The 22,101-nt window shown below is 51.3% G+C and overlaps 1 protein-coding gene across 1 annotated transcript in view; it reads right to left on the bottom strand.

The window, feature by feature from the left end:
* Positions 1-250: 250 nt before the first annotated feature.
* Positions 251-22,101, bottom strand: part of acvr1c (activin A receptor type 1C) — a 295,659-nt gene continuing 273,808 nt past the window's right edge. Inside the window, exon 8 of the mRNA XM_072475088.1 lies at positions 251-364. Coding sequence (XP_072331189.1) covers positions 251-364 — 114 coding nt within the window. The remainder of the gene's footprint in view (positions 365-22,101) is intronic.

Raw genomic sequence — 22,101 nt, 5'->3', positions numbered from 1 at the left:
AGGACGAAAATTCCTCTCATGCCAATTATTATATTGTGATGCTATTTATTTAATTATTATGCCATATGTTGTTATGCGATTTAATTAACATGCCCAGTCTATTTTTGGCATCTATTCACTGATATTCATTCAAACTTATCACTTTTTGTCCTTTGTAAGGATAAATAATGATCCTCAATTATATTTCCAAAAGCAACTTCTCAACACTGAGATTTTGATGTTTGGCAGCGTAATGATCATTGGATCCTCCCTATTTCTGCACACTTAACTGGGAGGTGGTTTTCTTGATGCGAAGTGCTGTCAGTCGTGCTGCTCCGTTGGCACACCAACATTCCTGCATAATCTTCCCCATCTTCCACAGTGCCTTTAAAATAAAACAAAGTCAAATCTCACACTTATTTGCTTCAATAATCAGTCAGCACTGCTGTTGGGATTAGAGTGTGCACTGCAACTACTAATCGCAGTAAAAATAAGTTTCTTCGTCATCTATTCTTTGGTATTGTCCATATTTCCTGAGTTTCTAGCAGCGATATTTTAATTATAATTTTAAAACGGTTGGATCAAATAAGTACAGATCTCATTCACTCAATATGAATCAAACCCTTATACCATTTTAGGGCAAAAGCTGATGGGCTCAGTTCTCAGTTTAATTCTCCACAAATGAATATCCATTTCTTTTTCCTCGCAACCTCAACTGAATTCCTGAGAAAGGCAGGATGGTTTTATAAAGCGAGCAGCCAAAGACTCCTGATGGCAATTGGGCTATATTTCCCAGGCTAAAGTGCTGTGTGGACTGTTATTTTCACTGAAAATTTGAGGAAAGTAACTGTACATTTGGTCTAAGTACCCAATGCAGAGTTACGTTTCTCTGAAGAAACTTTAATCGCATCCATCATGTGAATCACATCTAGAAAATTTGTAGGACTATTATAGCGAATCAGATAACATATAATCAATAAATCCTACCAGGTTCAAAGGTGAGGATCTATTATGCTACTGGTCGCATACCATGTGCTGCCAGATAACAGGAAGGAGGCAAAGGTGTGAATAGTAATAATAATCTTCATTGTCACAATTAGGCTTACATTAACACTGCAATGAGGTTACTGTGAAAAGCTCCTAGTCGCCACATTCCGGCTCCTGCTCGGGTACACAGAGGTAGAATTCAGAATGTCCAAATTACCTAACAGTACGCCTTTTGGGACTTGTGCAAGGAAACCGGAGCACCCGGAGGAAACCCACGCAGATACAGGGAGAACGTGCAGACTCCACACAGACAGTGACCCATCGAACCTGGGACCCTGGAGCTGTGATACAACAGTGCTACCCACTGTGCTACAATTTGCATGTTTTGCACGTGGAACAGAAAGATGCATGACCCACTGAGGAGGGGAATTCAATTGTCCCAATAGTGACTGGAATAACAACAGTGTAAAATTGGGGAGACTAGAATTGGAGGAGTGCAGATACCTTCTGAGGATTGTAGGGCTGTAAAAGATCACAGTGATAAAGATGGACAAAGCCATGGAGGAATTTGAAAACAAGGATGAGAATTTAACAATCGAGGCTTTGCTTAACTGAGAACCAAAGTAGGTCAGTGAGCACAAGGATGATAATAATAATAATCTTTATTATTGTCACAAGTAGGGGGCGGGATTCTCCGATTTCGGTGCGATGTCCGCCGACCGGCGCCAAAAATGGCGCAAATCAGTCCGGCATCGTGCCGCCCCAAAGGTGCGGAGTTCTCCGCATCTTGAGCGGTCGAGCCTTCACCTTGAGGGGCTAGGCCCGAGCCGGACTGATTTCCGCCCTGCCAGCTGGCGGGAAAGGCCTTTGGTGCCCCGCAAGCTGGCGCGAAACTGACTTTGCCGTGCGGCGCATGCGCGGGAGCGCCAGCGGCCGCTCACGGCATTCCCGCTCATGCGCAGTGGAGGGGGTCTCTTCCGCCTCCGCCATGGTGGAGACCATGGTGAAGGCGGAACGAAAAGCGTGTCCCCACGGCACAGGCCCGCCCAACGGATCGGTGGGCCCCGATCGCGGGCCAGGCCACCGTGGGGGCACCCCCTGGGGCCAGATCGCCCCGCGCCCCCCCCCCAGGACCCCGGAGCTCACCCGCGCCGTCATGTCCCGCAGTCCCAACGGTGGTTCAATCCACGCCGTCTGGCGTGGGTTGACAGCGGCGGGACTTCGGCCCATCGCGGGCCAGAGAATCGCTGGGGGGGGGGGCCCGCCAACCGGCGTGGTGCAATTCCCGCCCCCGCCGAATATCCGGTGCCGGAGAATTCAGCAACAGGCGGGGGCGGGATTCACGCCAGCCCCCGGCGATTCTCCGACCCGGCGGGGGGTCAGAGAATCCCGCCCAGGCTTACTTTAACACTGCATGAAGTTACTGTGAAAAGCCGCTAGTCGCCACACTCTGGCACCTGTTCGGGTACACTGAGGGAGAATTCAGAATTTCCAATTTACCTAACAAGCATGACTTTCGGGACTTGTGAGAAGAAACTGGAGCACCTGGAGGAAACCCACGCAGACACGGGTAGAACATGCAGACTCTGCATAGTTAGTGACCCAAGCCAGGAATCGAACCCAGGTCCCTGGTGCTGTGAAGCAACAGTGCTAACCACTGTGTTACTGTGCTGCCCTTCAATAGGTCAATGGAATTTAGCTGTACAGTTTTGGATGACCTGAAATTTATGAAGGGTAGAAATTTGGGAGGCCAGCCAAGAGTGAGTTGGAACTGTCAAGTGCCCTACATGTTTTATAGGCAGTGAAGTATTTTTAATGTGTAGCCACTCTTGTCATATAGGAAACGCACCAGGTAATTTGCAGGAGCAAGCCAACACAAACAACAACATGATAATCACCAGCTGACCTGCTTTAATGATGTTGTTTGGATGATAAATATTCACCAAGATACTGGGAACAATTCCCTTGCTCTTCCTCAAAATAATGCTTTGAGATCTTTCATGTTAACTTGAGAGTGTTCAGCACCATGTCCCCTAGACTTTTGCAATGCAACTTATATGTTGTCAGAAAAGGGAAACGGCTCCCTAAACAGCTACTGGAGACATTTATCTCAGCCTCCAGTGGAATACTAATGATGTTTCTCTTCTCCTCTAAAAGTACAACTGACTCCATACTATCCATATTGAAGTGGGGAACTTCACAATTAAGTCCAGCAGCTTTCTCCATTTCCTGCAGCGTCAATCTTCACATTAACTTGTGATAATTCTGTTCTTTCTCCGATCTCTTGGCATAACCTTGCGGCCCTCTCCCCAACTCCCTGCCTTGTACACTGTGGATGTACCCTGGGGGCCAATGTTAATTCATTCTGAGGCTAGATGGGGAAGTTGGAAACTAGACACCAATATTTTACTTAATGTATTTACAGAATGCAACAATATGACTGTCTCCTCTCAAACCAACACCAAATATCCCATAAGTCTCTCTTTTAATAATAAAACAGATCTCTTTTACACTAACAAGTTGAATCCTTAACCTTTTTCAGTCTCATGTTTCGTCAAATGTACTTTAAAAAATTTATTCATGGGATGTGAGCATCTCGCTGGCTAGGCCAGCATTTAAAAAATATATATTTTTATTGGTTTTACAATTATTTACAGTAACATTTGCCATGGGTGACACATCCTGGTTGACCACAATTGGGGATTTTTAAAGAATTTACTTACCAATTCCGTGAGTGTTTAACTGTTTAAGTGCTGTGAATGTAAAAGACACACAGACAGGTTTTCTTGTAAGTTTGAAAAGGAAAGAAATAATGGGCGGGATTCTCTGATCCTGATGCTAAGTGTTGACGCCGTCGTAAATACCGTTGCGTTTTACGATGGCGTCAACAGGTCCCCAGGAGCAGCGATCCTGAGCCCTACAGGGGGTCAGCACAGCAATGGAGCGACTCCCGCAGCTCCAGCTGCCGAAACCGGTGTCAAACGGATGCCGCGGGTCTGCGCATGCGCGCTGTGCCGGGCGAGTACTCGCGCATGCGCGGAAGCTTCCTTCTCCACGCCGGCCCCGATGCAACATGGCGGAAAACTACAGGAGCCGGCGCGGAGTAAAAGAGGCCCCCACCAGAAGAAGCCGACCCGCCGATCGGTAGGACCTGATCACGGGCCAGGCCACAGTGGAGGACCCCCGTGTAGCACCGTCAATATGACGCGAGGCAGGTTGAGGTAATGTCAATTGAAGGCTTTATTAAGCAGAACTTTATCCCCAGCAGCGTGGTTACAGAATGCAGCTGCTGAGGGAAATGGAGGGAAAAACTGGGTTCTTACACCGGCATTTCTGGGTGGAGTCCAGTAGGTGGCAGATCCTTTCAGGACCTGGCATCCCTCCACCAATAGCCTGTCGACACGTGGTGAACCGTATTACCCCTAATACATACCACCACACCCCGGTGTTGGATCCCCCCCTCCCCCTACCAGGCCCAAAAGAAAGTTCATCATACACGGATACTGTAGATTGATGACTGGGATGGTTTCAGGCTTGGTTCGATAATCTTTCCAGATTCTGCATCTAAGATTATTTAAAATGCTGATCTATGTTCTGTCTTTTTCTCTTGAGTCAGTAGCTGTTTGGTTTACGTTGAAGCTGTTGTCTGTGGCATTTAACTGGTTAGAATACAGGCAGGGCACACACTTGTAGAATGGCTGGAGAGAGAGAGATGGCGGAGGGGACTACTAATCATAGATTATCATAGAATTTACAGTGCAGAAGGAGGCCATTTGGCCCATCGAGTCTGCACCAGCTCTTGGAAAGAGCACCCTACCCAAGGTCCACACCTCCATCCTATCCCCATAACCCAGTAGCCCCACCCAACACTAAGGGGAATTTTGGACACTAAGGGCAATTTAGCATGGCCAATCCACCTAACCTGCACATCATTGGACTGTGGGAGGAAACCGGAGCACCCGGAGGAAACCCACGCACACGGGGAGAATGTGCAGACTCCGCATAGACAGTGACCCAAGCCGGAAATCGAACCTGGGACCCTGGAGCTGTGAAGCAATTGTGCTATCCACAATGTTACCGTGCTACCCCAAAGTCCTCTTCTTGCTGTTACCCACTCAATGTCTTTCTCGTCTCTCACTTGGAAATCAGTTTCTCTTTACACAAAGGGCTGGCCTGCTTTTCTTCACAAATTAGCCAGTTACCATATATGTTCATAATAAGCTCATTCCAGGTCCATTGCTTCGAGTGATTGAGTCCAATAGCTTGGTCTGCACCCATCTGAATAGCAGATTATGTCTGAATGTCTTTGAGTAGTTCGGGAGATGGACATTCGCATTTACTTAAATTTGTTGTCTACAGTAGGCTACATCCAGACAGCCTGACTCCATTCTGGCAGTTCTGTAAATTACACGGTGCAGTCATTTAGATGTTCTGCCACTTTGAGATTGGCAATATAGAGTCACTCAAGTCTTGTTGAAAACTTATTCTGTGGCTTAAACCCATTCAATCAACAGTCGTTTTTTGATATAAAACAGGGTTTTAGAACAGTTCCAATACATCAAAACTGATATCTGGTCTTGTCTGAGTGCATTGCAAATTTAACTGCCCAATCAGGTTCTTTAACTGCTGTTTCTCATCGGGAAGTCCATATTCCATGAAGCTCACAGGGAGGATAATTGTCCCATCCCTGTAGGTCTCGTGCAGGTTATAACATCCCTCCCATCCAGCATCTCTCTGTTCGGCCCCCAGGGAGCGATGCTGTAATACTGAGTAATGCTGGTTTCTTGCACCTGAGGTGGTCCACCTGCTTCTTGAGTGTTTGTTCTCGTGCTTGGATTTGGTGTGAGACAGGCCCAGGCATACTACCCTCCCAGGAACCCACTTGGTGCCGTTGCTGAAGTTCCAGATATAAACTGCTTCACCTGGCCCAAACCATAAGACCATAAGACATAGGAGTGGGAGTAAGGCCATTCGGCCCATCGAGTCCACTCCACCATTCAATCATGGCTGATTTCAACTCCATTTACCCGCTCTCTCTCCATAGCCCTTAATTCCTCGAGAAATCAAGAATTTATCAACTTCTGTCTTAAAGACATTCAACGTCACGGCCTCCACCGCCCTCTGTGGCAATGAATTCCACAGACCCACCACTCTCTGGCTGAAGAAATTTCTCCTCATCTTTGTTCTAAAGTGACTCCCTTTTATTCTAAGGCTGTGCCCCCGGGTCCTAGTCTGGTCTGCGTAAGCCTGCCTGGATTACGCACTTGTTTTTCCTGACTGAACCATACTTTCCCAAGGACTACGACTCGAGTACACCGCAGGAGGATTCCATCCTCGATGCTGAACTCCGACATCTTGGCCGGGCAACCTCTGGTGCTGTCCTCTGTATAACACGATGTAGCGGACTTCTGACATTAAAGGATGTTACTTTGTCCACTCGCAGATTTAGGCCGGTAGTGTGTGCATGAATATCAACCTGCCAACAACTTTGTTAGCCTTAGGAGGAGACAGTGGGCGCGTCGGCAGCAGGAGTCTACTCAACTGGTCGGTGGTCCCAATATTGTGCCTGGCCAATGTTCAAATGTATACTCGTACGCTGCTGGTAATAGGGCCCATCCCTGGATCCTGGAGGATGCTATCGGCAGGATTGCCTTGTCTTCTTTAAAGAGACCCAATAACGGTGCGTGGTCCATCAGGATAGTAAAACGCTTCCCATGCACGTACTGGTGAACATTTAGACTGCGAATGCCAAGGCCAAGCCTTCTTTTTCAATCTGAGCATAGTTTCACTCCACCAAAGCCAGCGTCCTGGTTGCGAATGCGATCGGTCCTTCCTGTCGACCATGAGGGGCAACAAAATGGTGTCAGTGCTGTACAGAAAAGTGTCACAAATTACCACAATCGGTTTAGAGAGGTCTTAGTGTGTCAACAGGCTGGCCAATTTAAATTGTCTCTTTACCCATGCAAACGGCTACTCCTGAGATGCTCTCCACTCCTATTTTTTTTCAACAGGGTGTGTAGGGAAGTGAGCACGGTCATGATGCCCAGGATGAACTTTCCGTAATAATTCACAAGCCCAGGAAAAGAACGCAGTTCCGTTGTGTTTCCCGGACTGAGGGCTTGGTGAGTCGCTCGCTCCTTCTCTTCCACCAGATGCAGGCCATCCTGGTCTATGCAGTATCCCAAGTAGATGGACTTCCTGTCGTGGAAGACACACTTTTCCCTTTTTAGGCGGACAACCGTCTCTGTAAAGTGGTGGAGGACCTCCTTTAGGTTGTTCAAACGTTCGCGCTCCATGGTTCCAGTTATCAAGACGTCATCCAGGTAAACTGACACGCATGGCAGTCCCCTCAGAGTGGTTTCCATGACGCTTTGGAAGATGGCGTAAGCCGATGGCACTCCAAATGGCAATCATGTATACACAAAGGCCACTGTGGGTATTTGTAGCCATGTATTGCTGGGGCTAGGGTCCAATACTAGTTGGAGATATCCGGCATGGCTCATGTCAAGTTTTGTAAATTAATGACCTCCAGCCAATTTCGCGTACAAGTCTTCGATCCACAGCATCAGATACCTGTGCAACCGGGATGCCTGATTCATGGTTAACTTATAGTCACCACAAAGTTGGACATTGTTGTCCGGTTTCAGTATGGGATCTATCGATGCCACCCAATCGGTGAATCTTACTGGCCTGATTATTCCGAGACCCTCCAGTCGGTCGCTTTCCGCTTCAACCTTCGCCAGTAGCAAGTAGGGGGTTGGCCAGCCCGCTTGAATTTTAGCCATGGCTCCATTGATTCTTCCTGAACTGGTTTGAAAAACTTCAGGGTATTTCCCCAACACTTCGCAGAGGCCTCCGGAGACCATCTGAAAAATCCGTCAATCCAAGCGGAGGCGTTGTAGCCAGTCACGGCCGAGTAAGATCAGATCGGGGCCTTTTACAATGATTAATGGCCGCCTAACAGACTGCTTCCTGTAGGTCACTGGGGTCATCATCGTCCCGGCTATGGCGAGTGCTTCCCTTGTGTAGGTTGCCAGCCTCGCCTCTGTACTGCAAGCTCAACTGTTGCACCCTGATTTAATTCACTCGAATGTTTGTTTCCCGACGACTGAGACTGCAGCTCTGGGGCCAGTTCCATCTCCAGGGTGTCACTGGTCACTTGAATGTTGATCTGAATGGGGACTACCCTGGGTGCTGCAATGCAGTTCATCTGCATGCATTCTTCGTTGTCGGGTTGATCCAAATAAAAGGTTCGAGCTCTGGGTCGGCATCTGCTTTGGGGGCGACGAAACTGCTGGCTGGGCTATGGTTTTCACTCTTGCCGGTTCCTCCGGCCGCATGTCCCTCATCGACTGGGGTCGCCCTCTACCGATTCGGGGAGGTATCTTGTTGGTTGTCGAGGTCCCAGACCACCAGGCCTGGCTTTGACAGTGTTTGGCCCATGACGGAGAAGTGATCCTGGGGGCGCTGCAAGTTGGGGTGCATCCTAAAATGTTGACTTTCACCCCGGCGACCCCCTTGGAGTTCCTGGTCTTTCGTTTCTGCACTCGCCCTTGAAAGTGTGACTTCCACGGCTTTTTTAATGCCCAACAAGGCTCAGCCAGTAATTTCTTCTGGGTCGCCAGTCTCGCAGCATCTCGGGAAAGGACCGGGCCGTAATCACAAAATTCTGAAAGTTTCCAAAAGCATGTCAGGAACTCTGTTATAGATTCCCCTGCGGTCCTCTCAGCAGTATTGAAATGGTATCATTGCACTAAGACTGACAACTTGGGGTCAAAGTGGTTTGCCACCATTGCGACCAGTTCCGGGAATGACTTCTGATCCAGGGCTGTGGGGTACATCAGGCTCTTTATTACGCTAAAGGTGGGAGCCCCACAGGCAATCAAAAGTATCACCACCTGGCGTTCATCTCCATTTATAGCATTGGCCTGAAAGAAATAGCGCATTCGCTCCGTGTATTGCATCCAATCTTCCATGTTGGTGTCAAACACATCAGTCTGCCAAAGAGAGGCATATTGGAAATGGTACAAACCTCTTATACTCAGCATATCAGCCAATTTTTGGAGGCTTCAAAAGTAGACTTATACACCCAATACTTTTTACATATGTCACGTTATATACCCTGTATTCTCATCATCAATCACAACACTGTGATTTAATAGGATTGTTACTCTGTGACAAGAATAGAGAGCAAATTGAAAATTTGAGACAATTTGCTTTTTTTTCCTCAAATTCTTATCATTTGATTCCAATAATATTTATTTTATCATTTGATTAAAAATGTCAGGTTCAGGAGTTGTAATCATGCAGGTCTACGGACTTGCCTTTCCATGTTCAATTTCCATTTCCATTATTTTCACAAGGTATCTCGCTAGAGACTACGTCAGTACTAAGAAAGTGGATTACTCATCTATTTCGCATAGAATCTCTAATCTTTTCAGGTAACCTCAACGTGATGTCATTGTCATTCAAAGAGAACATTCATACTCCATGATGTTACTTCCACCCTTACTATGGAGTGAATCTTTTATAAAAAATATTTTTATTCAGGTTTTACATTTCTACACCGTACATAAAGATAGATAAGACGATTACAGTTTACATGTCATTCCTTCTCGGCATCCCAAGAAGCCAGAGAAGGCTCCGAACACTTCCAGAAGCTTTGTGATTTCTTTCATGCCGTTTTGCGAGTCCGAGATGTAGAGGAGCAGGTCATCTGCATAAAGTGAAAATCTGTCCTCTCTGCCTCTTCTTCCCTTCCAGCCTCTCGAGTCTCGCAGAGCGATCACCAGTGGCCTAATTGCCAGGGCGAACACGAGTTGGGACAGAGGGCATCTCTGTCTTGTGCCTCTGTGCAACTGGAAGTATTCAGAGCAGGTGGTGTTTATCCAAATTCATGCCTTGGAAGTGTTGTATAGGAGTTTCACTCATAAGGTGAACCCTGTGCCCAGCCCAAATTGCTACAGTACAATGAGGTACTCCCACTCGACAGTGTCCATGGCCTTTACTACGTCTAGGAAGACGATCATCTCTGGTGTTCTCTCCCCGGGCGGGGTCAGTATCACGTTCAGCAGCCATGAGATGTTCGCTGTGAGCTGTCTACCCTTAACAAAGCCCGTCAGATCCTCTGTGACCCCTCTGGTACACAGTTCTTCAGTCTTTGGCCAGGATTTTTGCAAGTATTTTCGCGTCCACATTGAGCAGTGAAATGGGTCAGCATGATCTGCATTCAGTTGGGTCTTTGTCTTTTTTGGCTATCAGCGATATTGTGGCGTGTGTTGAAGGCAGAGTGCCCCTCACTAGTGAGTCTGTGAACAACTCCCTCAGGTGTGGGACGGGAGCTGGCACAAATGTTTTGTAAAAGATCACCGGGAACCCATCGGCTTCCAGCCCGGAGCCTTCCTCACCTTCATGGAGCTGATGCTCTCCATGACCTCTCCCAGTCCTAGTCGTGCTCCAGCTCCCCCGTCTATTGTCCCCCTGATGCACGATCAATTGCACAAAGATTAAAGTTGGGTACAACTGTGGCTTTATTACAGTCAGGTGTGTGGCCTCCTGCTGCAGCTGACGAATTGGCAGGGTACTGGAGGTCATGCATATTCATACAGTTCTCCGTGGGCGGAACCAGCCGGCAGGAGCTGCTGGCGAATCTGTAGTGCAGGTCCTACCTTACATCTCCTACTACAGTGGTTCACCACATTCACCCCCTGTGAAAAATGAGTCCGGCAGGGGTGATGTGGAGCTATATACAATTAGTGCAATTATGTACAGTGGTAGGGAAAGAAAAGTCCATGTTGACGGTCCGGAGTCCGTCAAAGGTTCAGCCGCTCCGTGGCTTTGGTGCTTCGTTGGGAGCGGCGTAACGGTGGCGGCGAAGTCGGTGGTGGAGGTGGCATCGATGGCGGTGGTGGCGGTGCTGATGCTGGCCAGTCATCGGGGAACTCCGGGAGCGTGCCGAAGTCCTCTTCGTCCTCTTGTGCGGAAAAGGGGACGCGGGAGTGGTCTGGTAGGGTCAATATTGGCGGCGCGGTGGGAGGTGGGGGCGCATTGGTGGGGGTGTGAGTTGGTGTGGAACCTGACGGTGCCAGGTCCCTGAGTGAGACAGTATCTTGGCGGCCGTCAGGGAACTCAACGTAGGCATATTGAGGGTTGGCGTGGAGCAGGTGAACCCTGTCCACCAAGGGATCCGCCTTGTGGAGTCGGACGTGCCTACGGAGAAGGACCGGTCCTGGAGCAGTGAGCCAAGTCGGGAGCGACACCCCGGATGTGGACTTCCTGGGGAAGGTAAAAACACGTTCATGGGGTGTGTTATTAATGGCGGTGCACAATAGTGACCGGATGGAGTGGAGACCATCAGGGAGGACTTCCTGCCAGCGAGAGGCTGGGAGGTTCCTGGACCGTAGGGCCAGCTGGACGGCCCTCCAAACCGTCCCATTCTCCTGTTCTACTTGCCCATTTCCCCGGCGGTTGTAGCTGGTCGTCCTGCTGGAGGCTATACCCCTGCTGAGCAGGAACTGACGCAGCTCATCGCTCATGAATGAGGATCCCCTGTCACTGTGGATGTAGGCGGGGAAACCGAACAGAGCGAAGATGGTGCTGAGGGCCTTGATGACGGTGGCGGATGTCATATCGGGGCATGGGATGGCGAAGGGGAATCTGGAGTACTCGTCGACCACACTGAGAATGTACGTGTTACGGTCGGTGGAGGGGGGGGGACCTTTGAAATCCACGCTGAGGCGTTCAAAGGGGTGGGAAGCCTTCGCCAGGCGCGCACGGTCCGACCGGTAGAAGTGCGGCTTGCACTCCGCACAGACCTGCAGTTCCTGGTGACTGTCCTTACTTCCTCGACGAAGTAGGGCAGATTGCGAGTTTTGACCAGATGGTACAATCGAGTGACCCCCGGGTGACAAAGGCTGTCGTGTAGGGCCCGGAGTTGGTCCACTTGTGCGCTGACACATGCACCTGGGAGAGGGCGTCTGGGGGTTCATTGAGTTTACAGGAGCGATACAAGATCTCGTAATTATAGGTGGAGAGCTCGATTCTCCACCGCAAGATTTTATCATTTTTGATCTTGCCCCGCTGTGTGTTTTTGGACATGAAGGCTACCGACCGTTGGTCCGTAAGGAGAGTGAATCTCTAACCGGCCAGGTAATGCCTCCAATGCCGTACAGCTTCAACGATAGCTCGGGCCTCCTTTTCGACGGATGAGTTCCATGAGGGGGCGCATGCGGTAGGGGTCGGGCCCAAGAAGTCCATTTTAGACTATATAGCCGAGAATGGCTAACCGGGTCGTACTGAACACACACTTCTCTTTGTTGTAGGTCAGGTTGAGAAGAGTGGCAGTGGGGAAGAATTTATCGAGCTTGGCATCGTGGTCCTGCTGGTCATGGCCGCAGATGGTGACATTATCTAAGTACGGAAAGGTGGCCCGCAAACCGTACTGGTAGACCATTCGGTCTATCTCTCTTTGGACGACCGAGACCCCATTTGTGACACCGAAAGGGACCCTAAGGAAGTGGTAGAGGCGACCGTCTGCCTCGAAGGCAGTCTATGGCCGGTCCGACTTCCGGATGGGGAGCTGGTGGTAGGCGGATTTCAGGTCAATTGTTGAGAAGACCCGGTACTGCGCAATCTGATTGACCTGATTGTGGGCAGCACGGTAGCATAGTGGTTAGCACAATTGCTTCACAGCTCCAGGGTCCCAGGTTCAATTCCGGCTTGGGTCACTGTCTGTGCGGAGTCTGCACATCCTCCCCGTGTGTGCGTGGGTTTCCTCCGGGTGCTCCGGTTTCCTCCCACAGTCCAAAGATGTGCAGGTTAGGTGGATTGGCCACGCTAAATTGCCCTTAGTGTCCAAAATTGCCCATAGTGTTGGGTGGGGTTACTGGGTTGTGGGGATAGGGTGGAGGTGTTGTCCTTGGGTGGGGTGCTCTTTCCGGGAGCTGGTGCGGACTCGATGGGCCGAGTGGCCTCCTTCTGCACTGTAAATTCTATGATAATCTATATCAGATATGCGTGGGAGGGGGTACGTGTCGAGCTGCATGTACCGATTGATGGTCTGCCTGTAGTCCACGACCATCCTGTGTTTCTCCCCAGTTTTAACCATTACCACTTGGGTTCTCCAGGGGCTGTTGCTGGCCTCGATAATACCCTCCTTAAGCAGCCGCTGGACTTCGGACCTGATGAAGGTCTTGTGCTGGGTGCTGTACTGTATGCTCCTAGTGGCAACGGGCTTGCAATCCGCAGTTAGATTGGCAAAAAGGGAGGGAGGATCGACCTTGATGGTCATGAGGCCGCAAACGTTAAGAGGGGGGGGGTAAGGGCCCGCCAAATTTGAGGGTGAGGCTCTGGATGTTGCACTGGAAGTCCAGGCTCAACAGGAGTGCAGCGCAGAGATTAGGAAGTTCATAGAGGTGGAAGTTACTATATTCTAAGGCCTGGACCATGAGGGTGACTGTACAAAAGCCTCGGATTGGGACGGAGTGGGATCCAGAGGCTAGGGAGATCCTTTGATTGGCAGGGTGGACCGTGAGGGAGTAGCGCCTTACCGTACCTGGGTGAACAAAGCTTTTGGTGCTCCCGGGGTCCAGCAGGCATGAGGTTGCGTGGCCGTTGATTTTAACCGTCGTCGACGTAGTGGCCAGGTTGTGCGGGCGAAATTGGTCCAGCGTCATCGAAGCGAGCTGCGGGTAGCCATTGGATGCTTCGGGTGGCGAGCATGTGCGGTTCCGATGTCGGGATGTCCGGAGACCCTGTGGGGGACAAGATGGCGGCGCCCATGGTGCGCACATTGCGGGGTGGGAAAAAATGGCGGCGTCCATGGGGCGCAGGTGGCCAAAAGGGGACAAGATGGCGGCGCCCATTGGTCGCACATGGACCTGGGAGGAGAAGATGGCGGCTCCCATTGTGCGTCTGGCGTGGGGTAGGGGGCATTAGCGGGCTCGATCGCAGCGACTGCACGGGCCTGGCACACCGCCGCGAAGTGGCCCTTTTTACTGCAGGCTTTACAAACGGCAGTGCGGGCCGGGCAGTGTTGGCGGGGGTGCTTCTGCTGAACCACAGAAGTAGCAGCGGGGACCCCCGGGGTGCGCGGATCGGCATGCGCCGCAGGCGTATTGGGAAGGCAAGGCCCCGGCTGAGGACGTCGTCGGCGGGGTCCAGGAGGGGTTTGAAGGAGTAGAAGGGTGGGCAGCATGGCGGGAGGGGTACGATTGTACGTTACGGGATGCGACCGTCATGGAGAGCGCCAAGGTATTCGTCTCCGCCTGTTCGAGCGTGGCCCCTTCCAGTAATCATTCTCGGATGCGGCCCGACGCAATCCCCGTCACAAAGGCATCGCGCATGAGGAGATTCGCGTGTTCGGCGGCCGTAACGGCCTGACAGTCACAGTCCCGGACGAGTGGAATTAGGGCCCACCAGAAGTCTTCAATGGACTCACCAGGTAGTTGCGAGCGGGTGGCGAGTACATGCCTGGCGAAGAGCGTGTTCGCCTTCTGCGCGTAGTGTTCCTTAAGGAGTTCCATTGCTTCTGTGTAATTTGTGGCGTCTTGAATCAACGGGAACACGCTGGAGCTCAGTCTGGAGTACAGGACGTTTATCTTCTGAGCCTCCGTTGGCTCGGGGTTCGCAGCCTTGATGTAGGCCTCAAAACATGCTAGCTAGTGAGTAAAGTCTTTCCTGGCGTCGGGCGAGTGCAGATCCAGCTGCAGGCGATCGGGCTTAATTCTGATATCCATTCTGTGGAAAATCTGACTGTAATAAATTGATGCACGATCAATTGCACAAAGACTAAAGTTGGGTACAACTGTGGCTTTATTACAGTCAGATACGTGGCCTCCTGCTACAGCTGCGAAATGGCAGGGCACTGGAGATCATGCATATTTATACAGTTCTCCGTGGGCGGAGCCAGCCGGCAGGAGCTACCGGCAAACCTGTAGTGCAGGTCCTACCTTACATCTCCTATTACAGTGGTTCACCCTCATGACTGGCTCGTCCCCGCATCCCCGAGACTTGTAGGCAATAATTTCTCCCCTAATCACTGCCTTCAGTGCCTCCCAGAACGTGGAAGGTGAGACTTCACCGTTCCGGTTGTTTGTTACATATTTGCCTATGGCCTGTGACATTTTCTGGCAGAAGGCCTTATCGACTGAGAGGGTCATACCCAACCTCCATATGGGACGTTGGGCGCGGCCCGCCTCCAACCTGACATCCATGGAATGTGGAGCGTGGTTGGAGATTACAATCGCAAAGTACCCCACTCCAACTATTTCTGGAACACCGATTTCCCCACCTCAAAGAGGTCGATGCAGGTGTACACCTTGCGTTCTGGTGAGAAGAACGGAAATTACTTCTCATCTGGGTGCAGGAACTGCCATAGGTCCCCTGCCCCCATTTGCTCCATAAACGTTCCCAGTTCCCTGGCCATGCCTGTCGTTTTCCCTGTTCTGGGGTTTAATATATCCGTCAGTGGGTCCTGTACACAGTTGAAGTCCCCCCCATGATCTGTCTGTGCGTATCTATGTCGAGGATTTCCGCCACGGTCTCCTTTATAAATTCCATGTCATCCCAGTTCGGCGCCAGGACGATCGGTGCCCCGTCTAGGACACCGCTGACCATAATGTATCATCCCTCTTGGGCTGTAACCGTCTTTGTCACCATGAACACCATCCTCTTGCTTATCAAAATTGCTATCCCCCTCGCCCTCGTCCCATAGCAGGAATGCTAGGTCTGTCCGACCCAGCCCTTCCTTACCCGCAGTCGGTCTTTCTCCCTCAGGTGCATCTCTTGGAGGAAGACAATGTCGGCTTTCATACTTTTCAGGTGGGCGAACACTATGGATCTTTTCACTGGACTGTTAAGTCCCTGAACATTCCAGGTGGCTATCCTGGTGGGGGGTTTCTGCGCCCCCCTTCCTGCAGGATTAACCATACTTACCTTGTGGATGTGGCCCTATATTCAGGGGTTTCCCTTTGTTAGGGGCCATCCACAATGGCCACAGTCACCGTTATCACCATGAGGCCGGGCTTCTGTGCTCTGGGGTTTCCCTTTGTCCTGGGGACACCAACATGGCCGCCAAATGTGTGTACGCCAGGTGGGTGACCCCTTGCACTCCGGGATTTCCCTTTTGTCATGATATCCACATCAGCATATCAATCGCACACACACTGATGGACAGGCAGTTGGACCAACTAGCACACACATAACATCGCAGCCAATCACCAGTGAGAGCACACGCACTATAAAACAGGGAACACCACAGTTCCCACTCATTCTACCAGGAGATAGCTCAGAGCACAGAGCTCATAGCGTGCCACACAGACATAGACCATGTGCTGAGTGCCTCACTAAGATAGTGATAGGGCTGGGTCCACAGGTTAGCTGGTGAAGCACGTTCCCAAGCCAGCAGTTAGTTGTAACCGTTGTTAAGACAATGGGCGGGATTCTCCACTCCCGCGCCGAAGTGCCCACGCTGTCGTGAACGCCGTCGAGGTTCACGACGGCGCGAAACGGCCCCTATCCTGACCGATTCAGGGCCCGATAATGGGCTAGGAGCGGGGCCGCGTCATCTACATGCGCCAGGCCTTGTCGCCGCGTAAAGGCGGCGCCGCATTCATGACGCGGCCGGCGCCGCATAACTGGCGTCACCCGCGTATGCGTGGTTGCCGTCCTCTCCGAGTCCGCCCCGCAAGAAGATGGCAGACGGATCTTGCGGGGCTGCGGAAGGAAGTAGGTCCTCCTTCAGAGAGGACGGCCCGACGATCGGTGGGCACGATCACGGGCCACCCGACATTTGAGGTACCCCCCCGGTGCAGGATCCCCCCCCAGCGTTCCCACGCTGTTCCCGACAGCAGCGACCAGGGGCAAAATTCTCCTACCCGCCCCGCCACATTTCTGCCCCGACCAGCCGGCGGGAGTCTCCGTAACACCGGCCGGTCAATGGGGTTTCCCATTGTGGGGCAGCCCCACGCCGTCGGGAAACCCCCGGGCGCCGGCAAAACAGAGACTCCCGCCGGCGGAGAATGACGCCCCAGGTGTGGACGGCGCCGGGGGGAACCCGCTGTTTTGGGCTGGCCGCTCGGCCCATCCGGGCCCGAGAATAGCAGGGGTGCCGGAGAATCGCCATTTTAGGTGTCTCGGGCGATTCTCCGGCCTGCGCCCGCGGAACCCGACGGGGCCATTCCCGCCGCTTGGGAGAATCGCAGGAGGGCGTCAGACCGGCGTCGCGGGACATTTTGGCAGCCCAGGCGATTCTCCCAACCGGCGCGGGAGTGGAGAATCGCGCCCCTTAAAACAGAGTTGTACCATCTACAGCTGTGTTGGATCATTTGTGCAGCAGAACACCCAACACGACACCTTTGTTCAGGGACCTTCCAAATGGAGGCGGTGGTGTAGTGGTGCTGTCACCGTACTAGTAATCCAGATACCCAGACTAGTGCTCAGAGGTCCTGGGTTCGAATCCGACCTCGGCAGATGGTGAAATTTGAATTCAATAAAAAATATTTGGAATTAAGGGCGGGATTCTCCGATCCCCCGCCGCGTCGGAGAATCGCCGGTGGCTGGTGTGAATCCCGCCCCCGCCGGTTGCCAAATTCTCCGGCACCGGATATTCGGCGGGGGTGGGAACGGCGCCGTGCCATTTGGTGGGCCCCTCCCCACCAATTCTCCGGCCCGGATGGGCCGAAGTCCCGCTGCTGGAATGCCTGTCCCGCCGGCGTGGATTAAACCACCTCTCTTACCGGCGGGACAAGGTGGCGCGGGCAGGCTCCGCGGTCCTGGGGGGAGGCGCGGGGCGATCTGGCCCCTTGAGGGGCCTGCCCACGATCGGGGTCCACCGATCCGCGGGCGGGCCTGTGCCGTGGGGGCACTCTTTTCCTTCCGCCTCCGCCATGGTCTCCACCGCGTATGCGCCGCCCGGCAATGTCATTTCCGCGCCAGCTGGCGGGGCACCAAAGGTCTTTCCCGTCAGCTGGCAGGGCGGAAATCAGTCCGGCGCGGGCCTAGCCCCTCAAGGTTAGGGCTTGGCCCCTCAAGATGCGGAGGATTCCGTGCCTTTGGGGCGGCGCAATGCCGGACTGATTTGCGCCGTTTTTGGCGCCGGTCGGCGGACATCACGCTGATTGCGGAGAATCCCGCCCTAAATGTCTAATGATGACCATGTCGATTGTTGTAAAAACACCTTTTGGTTCACTAATGTCTTTCAGGGAAGGAAATCTGCCATCCTTACGCTGTCTTGGCCTAGATGTGACCACACAGTCATGTGGTTGACTCTTAACTGCTGCTGCATCCCCCCCCCCCATTTAAATGGGCAACTAGGGATTGGCAACGAATGCTGGCCGAGCCAGCAACGCCCACATCCCAAGGACAAATTTTTTTTAAGTGGCTGCTTTCGGTGCCATCTTGTTCCATCTTCCCAAACCTGAAGGCAGTCTAGAGCCCTTCCCTTCTTTATCACTATGTTCTCCTCGTGATCCTGATTCCCCCTCTATCTCCCTCTCTACCCTGAGAATTGACTACCAGTTAAGACCAGGAGCCTATCAATGTGTGACACTTTAGCACAATCCGGCAATTTCTACAAACTTTCCTACACACTTAAAGTCCATGATATATCCCTCCAGGGAATGACCACCCATCTTTTGAAATCTACTAAAGTCTGACCATGCCTTATAGGCATCTAATAGATCATCTTTGTCATAATATACACCAGTAGATCATGGTGCAAGCACACACACTGATGGACACACAGCAAGACCAATCAACACACACAACACCACAGCCAATCACCAGTTAGAGCACACTCACTATAAAGACAGGGGGCATCAGAGTTCCCACTCATTCGGGATGCAGCCTCCTACAAGGACGGAGCTTACAGCTTACAGCACAGATCCTCACCATGTGCTGAGTGCATAGACTGGTTCGGACAGGCAAAAGGTCTTTAGTTTAATCTAACATCGTGTTAACCCACAGTGAAAGTATGTTCAAGAGTTTCTAACTTAATAAAATAGTGTTGCACTATTTTAAGTGTTGGTGGCCTGTATGTGTTCCACGGATCCAGAGCACCCAACACATCATGGTACCAGAAGTTGAGGGATATTAGAACTTCTTAGACTTACCTGCAAGTGATCTGCCTTCCACCAGTATACAGCCATCCTGCAAAATGGACAGCGTCCGCCCGCCGCCGCCGCTCCGCATCACCGGTAACCTAGGGGCCAACTGGAAGATATTCAAACAACGCTTCCAGCTCTACCTTGAAGCCACAGACCGGGAAGATGCCTCGGACACCAGGACGATCGCTCTCTTCCTATCCACGGCCGGGGAACATGCCATCCACATTTTCAATTCTCTCACCTTTGCTGATGATGAAGATAAAATTCAAGACGGTCCTCCTCAAGTTTGACACTCACTGCAACATAGAGGTGAATGAAAGTTTCGAGCGCTATGTATTCCAACAGCGTTTGCAGGGTAAGGATGAACCTTTCCAGTCCTTTCTCACACACCTCCGCATCCTTGCGCAGTCCTGTAATTACGGGCCCACCTCTGACTCCATGATACTCGACCAGATCGTTTTTGGTGGTCAGTCGGACCCCCTATGCCAGCAACTCCTCAAGGTAAAGCAGCTCACCCTAGCGACCGCCATTGAGACCTGCGTGCTACACGAACACGCCACTAGTCGGTATTCCCACATCCAAGCAGCTGAAACGGCGCAGCAAGGTCCCCACGAGGCAGAATGGGTCCAAGCGATCGAGCAACTCCAGGGCCTCAGCCTGGATGACGGCGGCCATTTCACGCGCTTTTAGCGCCTGTGCGCACCGAACGAGGGGACGGCGAAGTCGACGAACGTACTGCGCGGTGCCGCAGCGAACGTACTGATGCTACAATGTGCGGCAACTGTGGCTCCGACCACTTAAAGCGGCAATGCGCTGCCAAATCCCGACAATGCCTGAGATGTGGCAAACGTGGCCACTATGCTGCTTTATGCAGATCAGCTTGGCTTGCCAATTCGTTTCACTCCGGCCACCCTCGCAGGAGTGTCCGGGCCATTCAAACCACGGTCACCGAGTCTGATGCGGACCAACCGATAGTGACACCGAGGACCCAAAAGCACCTTTTCGAATCGGTATCGTTACAAAAAACAGGGTGTCCCCGAAGCAAAGAATCCAGCCTCTGTCGGTATACAGCATCGATCCAGACGATGAGTGGTGTGCCACCCTTACGGTCAACCAGAATTCGTCGCCCACCTCAGAGACTTAATTTATCAACTTTGCAGACTTAGAGACTCTCTGAATTGTTTTGTTGCTTTGTTTGATCGTTTCCCTGGTTTGTATATAGTGTTGATCTCGTTATTCTTGTTGCATACTGCTTCTCTGCACCAGGCACCTTCCCATGTAAATAGCTTGGTTCTCATGTACGTAGTCCTGTAAATATGTCTTCGCACCCCACACGTAGTTAGGAACATTATCACCACACATTATTTATTGCCACAAACATACATTCTTTTATAAAAGGGGGATGTCATAATATACACCAGTATATCATGGTGCAGACACACACACTGATGGACACACAGCAAGACCAATCAACACACACAACACCGCAGCCAATCACCAGTTAAAGCACACTCACTATATAGACAGAGGGCATCAGAGTTCCCGCTCATTCGGGATGCAGCCTCTCAGAAGGACAGAGCATACAGCTTACAGCACAGATCTTCACCATGTGCTGAGTGCATAGACTGGTTCGGACAGGCAAAGGTCTTTAGTTTAATCTAACATCGTGTTAACCCAGAGTGAAAGTATGTTCAAGAGTTTCTAACTTAATAAAATAGTGTTGCACTATTTTAAGTGTTGGTGGCCTGTATGTGTTCCACGGATCCAGAGCACCCAACAGATCAATCTTTCTGATAAATTTCATCCGTGAAGCTCAAGAGAAAACCCAAACCTTTATCAACATTCAATTGATGGACAGCAGTGGTATAATGATACTATGACTGGTTAAAGACCGACGGTAATGCTCGAGGTTCAAATCCCACCACTGCAGATGGTGACATTTGAATTCAATGAAAATCTGGAATTAAAAGTCTAATGATAACCAGGAAACCATTGTCAATTGTCATAAAAACCCATCTGGTTCACTAATATCCTGTAGGGAAGGAAATCTGCCGTCCTTGCTGATCAGAGCTACATGTGACTCCAGACCCACAGCAATGTGGTTGACTCTTAACTGCCCCTCAAGGGCAATTAGGGATGGGCAATAAATGCTCCAACCAGCGATGCTCACGTCCCATGAACAAATAAAGAAAAAAAATTACTTGAGGGTGCTTGCAACATGGGCCCAGATACCCTCGATACTGCATTAGCAATGCTGCAGGTTGATCCTTGTCGACCAGTGATGGGCAACCTGAGGCGCGGGGGCCACATGAAGCCCATCAGGGTTCTGAGTGGGGTCCAAAAGACACTTTGTTGACTATTGCGCAAGTGCAGGGTGTGGTAGTATGCTTTAGGGGTCATGTGGGACTGTGAAGCCGTGATGTCATTGGCTGACAGATCCCGGGTCCTGGTTGGCTGTTGACCTCTAGCTCCGCACTGAAGGTGGAGTATAAGAACCTGGAGTTCTCCCCCTTAATAAAGACTTCATCTCTATTCGTCTCTCCTGAGTCTTTGTGCGCTACAATTTATTAAGCGTGCTTAAAAGAACTATGGAGCTCAGGATCATCCCGGAATGCCTGAGGATCAGCCCCAACGCAGTGAACTCAGCAGCAGTTTTCAAACACTGGCAGGCTTGTTTCGAGGCCTACCTCAGAACGGCCCCCGGCCGGGTCACAGAAGACCAGAAACTACAGGTCCTGCACTCGAGGGTAAGCCCGGAAATTTTCCCTCTCATCGAAGACGCAGAGGATTACCAGACGGCGTTCGCAGCACTAAAAAGCATCTATGTTCGCCCAGTGAACCAGATCTACGCACGCTACCAACTCGCAACGAGACGGCAAAGTCCCGGAGAATCGATAGATGATTTCTACGCCGCGCTACTAATTTTGGGACGGGCCTGCGGCTGCCCGCCGGTAAACGCGATGGAACACACGGACATGTTGATGCGTGATGCTTTTGTGGCTGGTATGAACTCTTCCCAAATCCGCCAAAG

Source organism: Scyliorhinus torazame, chromosome 2 (genome assembly GCF_047496885.1).
Source record: "Scyliorhinus torazame isolate Kashiwa2021f chromosome 2, sScyTor2.1, whole genome shotgun sequence".
NCBI lineage: Eukaryota > Metazoa > Chordata > Chondrichthyes > Carcharhiniformes > Scyliorhinidae > Scyliorhinus > Scyliorhinus torazame.
Note: the sequence above shows the minus strand (reverse complement) of the source record. Positions and strands in the feature narration are given on the sequence as shown.